Source organism: Ostrea edulis, chromosome 8, assembly GCF_947568905.1.
Source record: "Ostrea edulis chromosome 8, xbOstEdul1.1, whole genome shotgun sequence".
Lineage (NCBI taxonomy): Eukaryota > Metazoa > Mollusca > Bivalvia > Ostreida > Ostreidae > Ostrea > Ostrea edulis.
The window spans coordinates 35457033-35463244 of record NC_079171.1 but is presented as its reverse complement, the minus strand read 5'-3'; the positions used below and the strand labels follow the sequence as shown (position 1 = coordinate 35463244).

Below are 6212 nucleotides of genomic sequence, written 5' to 3'. Positions count from 1 at the left end.
AATCTAATTTACGTGCATAATCATTCTCCATATAGAGGCATTAAAAGAGATTATACAAACGTAGCCAAATGGAACTATTCTCAACGTGATCGATTTTTCTCCAAGGTCAAAATTGGCACAGATGTTTTTCGTATATAAAATATGGCAACAAAGTTTTAGGATCATTCAAAAAACGCATACAAGGAAAATTATTAGCTTTTTGAAGATAGTAATTAAGGCTGTATTATATGTAAGAACTCTTAGTTTACTCGCCTTTTGTTTTCCTAAATTAAGGTTAATATGATATGTGTACACTGTACATGCATCTGAGCAATGATTATTTTATTCCCGCCTTGTGACATGCTTGCATTCCTCGAACAGATGTCGTGCATGATATACTCCGTAGATATCATAATGCCAAACCATTTTTTTTCTCTCGATTATAGTGATTCAATGTGAAGTATGATGTTAAGTGCAACAATGAACTTCTGAACGGTGTATCGGTATACAACAGTGAACTTCGGAACGGTGTCCCGGTATACAACAGTGAGCTTCGGAACAGTGTCTCGGTATACAACAGTGAACTTCGGAACGGTATCTCGGTATACAACAGTGAACTTCGGAACGGTGTCTCGGTATACAACAGTGAACTTCGGAACGGTGTCTCGGTATACAACAGTGAACTTCGGAACGGTGTCTCGGTATACAACAGTGAACTTTGGAACGGTGTCTCGGTATACAACAGTGAACTTCGGAACGGTATCTCGGTATACAACAGTGAACTTCGGAACGGTGTCTCGGTATACAACAGTGAGCTTCGGAACGGTGTCTCGGTATACAACAGTGAGTTTCGGAACGGTGTCTCGGTATACAACAGTGAACTTCGGAACAGTGTCTCGGTATACAACAGTGAACTTCGGAACGGTGTCTCGGTATACAACAGTGAACTTCGGAACGGTGTCTCGGTATACAACAGTGAGCTTCGGAACGGTGTCTCGGTATACAACAGTGAACTTCGGAACGGTGTCTCGGTATACAACAGTGAGCTTCGGAACGGTGTCTCGGTATACAACAGTGAACTTCGGAACGGTGTCTCGGTATACAACAGTGAGCTTCGGAATGGTGTCTCGGTATACAACAGTGAATTTCGGAACGGTGTATCGGTATACCACTATTTAGTACATGCATTATAACTATAACAACTGAAGTAAACATTATTATAATACTGGGACCCGTTTCACAAAGCTAACATACGACTAGATTATATCTTAGGAAAGATTTTTTAAGTTCATTGCACTAACCGCATCACTAACCTCGACTTACCTTAGCAAATTCTTGAGTTATGTCATAATTATTTGAACGGTTAATCGACGTCCTAAGAAGATACTAAATATGGCGGTTGTATGTCATCATTTGATTGAAGCTAGCTTTTAAAAAGATTACTTGTGTGATCACATAGTATATTATGCTGTTTGTGTATGACTGTCAATTGAATAAAAAGTGAATTAACAGTGATCAATCTCATGAATCCAACAAAAGTTAAACAAAAACTAAGTGTAAGGCAAAATGGACCTTTAAACAAATGAAGAAAGAAATACCGTGACCTGAAGTCGGTCCAATACAACAATCGACACATTTGTTAATCTAAGTTTGATTTGATTTATAATTAAGGATATAGAATACTTAAAATTGATTATTTTATAGAAATTGGTAAAACATTTTGTTTTGGTTTCACTAGTGCTAAAACCTTTCCCTTCATAGGAACCTATATCTTGAAATTTCTTCTAACCAAACACACAAAAAACTGAAATTAAATCAATCCAGAACACCGTGATAGATGTTCGGGATAGCACTGTATTCATGCGCGTGTCTATGATTTACCCGGTAAGATTATGTATGTAGTTATGTGTCTCTATGTGTAGTCTGTAGGGCTTACACTACTCTGTCTGGTTAGGAAAGCTCAACTAAAAGATCCATTTGTATCATAACGGGAAACTGTAATGTCAGAAAAAGTAAAATATTTAAAATGCACTTCCATGAAGAGTTTTTAGATTGTCTTTCCGGTGATAGATAAACAGTTCCAAGACTCGATTCATTTACAGATATAAAATCGGACTTCGCTTTAATTTTGTATAAATTAAAATCCATCAGTTCGTCTGCTGGTTCTAGCTTACATACGGTAAGTCCAAATAGGTTAAAAACTGTGTTTTCGCTTCTTCGGTTTAGAATGATGCCTTTATCATCAACCCCCTGGGGATCCGATAAATCCCATTATCATTGAAATCTATCAGATCTTATTGTTATTATCACTTGTTATTTTGTACTCTAGCACACATAATATAAATGACCGCCGCGGTGGTCTAGAGGTTAGAAGGTTCGAATCCCGGCCGTGACAGAACTTAGTCGTTAAAACAGGTAGTGACAGTTTCATCGCCAAACGCTCTGCATCAGGTGTGAATGTCACGGGTCCTCAGAGATGACCTTTTAAACGGATACCCCGTGTCACAGTAAGTGTGGCACGCTAAAGAACACGCACTGCTCAATGGCCATAAGCGCCGAGTATAGGCCTAAATTTGAGGCCCTTCACCGGTCTTGGTGACGTCATCATATTCAGTGAAAAATTCTCGAGCGAGACCAAAAATAAAAATAAGCAAAATGCAATCAATCAATCACATAATATAATGCAGATAACTAAAAGATATACGCGCTTGCGCTTGCGCAGGCTGCACAGCATTTGAGTAAACTTAAGCTATCTACCCGAGTTCGGATTGTAATTGAAAGTCAACAAAACCCGGAGGTTTACAATTTGAACATCTAACTTCACAAATTCTCACAATATTCATAATTGGCATGGATACATGCTTTAATGCCGTTATTGAAAAAAAACATCGTAAAATCTTAACACACACACCCTTCCGCCGCAAATGAACAAGGCCTTAATATCCCTAAAGTTTTGCTTTCTTTTTTCATTTACGCTCCTTAAACGTTGACAGTTTGCATTATAGATTTTTAGTGTACAGTATATATATTCATAACAGTGTAACCAATTGTGGATGTGAATATTATGCGATCCAACCCCATCAAGCATCGAGTAAAATGAAAGAAATATACATTTACAATAGCTGCGTTGTGTCAGGGTTAATACTCGTGTTGTCACATTTGGCTGTTAAGGAGTTTATAAGATGAACAAATAAAGATAATGGCCAGTGACCAATATCATCAATTTTATAAAGAACACAAAATTAAGAGACCGGTGTTGTAGAGTGAGCCTTTCCCCATAATGAGACTTCCCCCCGCAAAATAAAAGCATTAAATGGAACATGAAAAAAAAACTACGATTTTGATTACAACCTCATATTTCAGTGCTATTTGCCAAAATTTAACAGTTGTTAATCTATAGCTGATATCGTGCAAAATAAAAGCATTAAATGGAACATGTAATGAGGATGAAACTGAATGTTTATTAAATACTGACATCTGGCTCTGATTACGTGTTTGTTCAATTAAAATTATCAAAAGAGGGTCCTGTCATAACCTTTCTCAGCAATAAATATCCTTTAGTTTGCACGTGTTGTAGTGTGTTATATAGAATTGCTTGTTAGATAAAACACAGTAAAAAGTCAGAGCTTGAGTTGGTAACATCACAGAACATACTGACATTTTCAATTTTATGGACAGCTCTTGCACAATATTTTAATTTCCGAAAATTGGTAATCTAAAAAAGCTACTTGAAATATAACGATTACTAAGTAGTTCGTAACCTGTTTGTAAAAAAAATCTCATTATATCCTTCCAAGATTTTGATAAAATAATCTTGAAAAAAGATATGAACAACATCGTTACAGTTGTGTTATCGCCATTTCGTGCTCTTTATTCTACAGGAACATCATCTTAGTGGAAAAAGATTGTGTCTCACAATCAAATTCATCATCTATTTTAAAGCTGATGCATCCTTCTTAATTGGTCCTACTTGCTATTTGGTATAAATACAGCACGTGTTTGACGGTCAGTGTAGTACGACTTGCCAACATGAAAGTCGCGGGGTACCTTACGCTGATACTTGCTGTGATCGTAAAAACCGCGGCAGTCTCTCTCCTAACAGACGACAATGTGCATAATTCTACAAATCAAGATCTCGTCGGAGTGGACAGTCAAAATGTGGACGTGTTCAGACAACTACTGAATCAAGAAACTATCATCAGAATGACCTTGGTCAAAAATGTCCACGCGTTGATGAAAGACATGTTGACTCTAAAGGAAAACCTCGCTGTGGCCGAACAGAAACTTTCAACTCTACAGTTATCTACTGATCACGAAATTTCGGTACTGAAAACAGAAGTCCAGGAATTAAAACTCGAAAATCACGTGTTGAAAAATGAGAGTAGAGTACAAAATAGGCGCCTCGAAGAAATGGAAAGAAACATAACACAAATTACTGAAAATCACGAGGAGTTCCAAAGAAAAATCGATATTGATCGGAAGGCATTTGAACTTAATGTTTCAGACATACTGGCAGACATTAAAATCGAGGTACGGTATTTGTCTATAACCTTACTGGATCTAAACGCACACACTCGTCAAATTGAAAGAGAAATTCCGGACGTCATTGATCAAAAGACCCTAGCGATGTTCGAGTCTGTGAATACGTCATTGGAAAATTTCAACGCGACATTAATGGCTACGGACAACAAATTTTCAGCTCAATTTTCGGACCTCGAGAATTCACATTCTGGAGTTTTGACAACTGTAACTGGTAATTATCCTACATCTTTTATACATTACTCTCAACAGTTCTAATGCAGATTTGACTTTGAGAGATTGACTAATTTTACCTTACTTTCAACAGTTCTAATGCAGGTTTCACTTTGAGTGATTGACTAAATTTACATTACTCTCAACAGTTCTAATGCAGGTTTCACTTTGAGAGATTGAATAATTATAATGAATATAAAGACAGCGATAATACTTGAAAAATGAATTTTATTTTTTAACATACGTGAGTTTATGAACTCTTTGACACCTGAAGTATGGATATTACTAACCCAACCCCCCCCCCCCCCCCCCATTTTTCATTTTTTAAAAATTGTGGCAATAATTTCTCTGTTTCTCTGAAATGTATGAATTCCCACTCTATCCCATCCCTCTTTCGATTCATGTAATCGTTTCACGCTTTTTGTAAGCTTTAGAGATTGGCCTTCTACCCGTATAATAAATTATGCAGAGAAATTATTGCCACCAAAAAAAAAATTGAAAAAAAGGGGGGGGGGAGTAATTTATATTCATACTTTATGAACTGCGACACTTCACATCGGCCAATTTCATGAATCGCTAACGTGATCGGGTATTTATTTGTATTCTACTTTTATTTCTGTCAGAATTCACTGTCAATTAAATAGACGTATACTGTTATAAAGTTTCATAAGCGTATTGTTCACAATTGCACTGCATTTTTGAGGAAATGGCTATCATTTCCATTAGTAAAGAATGCAAACATTGGAAAAGTGAATATAAACATATAATTTGTTGGTTTTGTTTTTTTGATTATAGTTTTTAATTTGACACGATGTCATGCTATAGAAAAGATAACATACTCTATAATTTTAAAAGATGATTGATTGATTATTTCTTGCATAACGTCCCTCTCGAGAATTTTTTTCACTCATATGAAGACATCACCAAGACCGGTGAAGGGGCTATGAATTTTGGCAGGCTACGTTCGGCGCTTACGGCCATCGAGCAGTGAGAGTTCCTTAGCGTGCTACACCTTCTGTGACACGGGACATCCATTTTTAAGGTCAACTCCGAGGACCCGTGATATTCACACCTAATGCAGAGCGTTTGGCGATGGAACTGTCACTACTTGTTTTAACGACTTAGGTCTGTCGCGGCCGGGATATTCGAACCCCGACGTTCCGCATGCGGGACGAACGCTCTACCTCTAGACCACCGCGGCATTTTTTTTTTAAAAATGTATTTGACGGTAAATTAGAATTACTATTTTTATCGTTCCATTCATTATAGATTTGTTATGCTTATCCTATTTACAAGTTAACACATGACACTACAGTATCTAATTTGACCCAGTTAGCCATTCTTTACTTGTCACAATCATATTTACAGTGATTTTCTTTTGTTGTTCAGGAATTGTATCTGGTTATCATCAACATGGTCTTGTTATCGCATGTGATGAAACGAGCCCCCCCCCCCCCCCCCCCCCCCCCCCCAGCTTGTTA

The 6212-nt window shown here is 37.2% G+C and overlaps 1 protein-coding gene across 1 annotated transcript in view; it reads left to right on the top strand.

Annotated features, from left to right (window-relative positions):
* The first annotated feature begins 3960 nt into the window (after positions 1–3960).
* LOC125675420 (uncharacterized) overlaps positions 3961–6212 on the top strand; it is a 3539-nt gene continuing 1287 nt past the window's right edge. The window contains exons 1-2 of the mRNA XM_056147588.1: positions 3961–4769; positions 4881–4891. Coding sequence (XP_056003563.1) covers positions 4009–4769; positions 4881–4891 — 772 coding nt within the window. The 5' untranslated portion in view covers positions 3961–4008. The remainder of the gene's footprint in view (positions 4770–4880; positions 4892–6212) is intronic.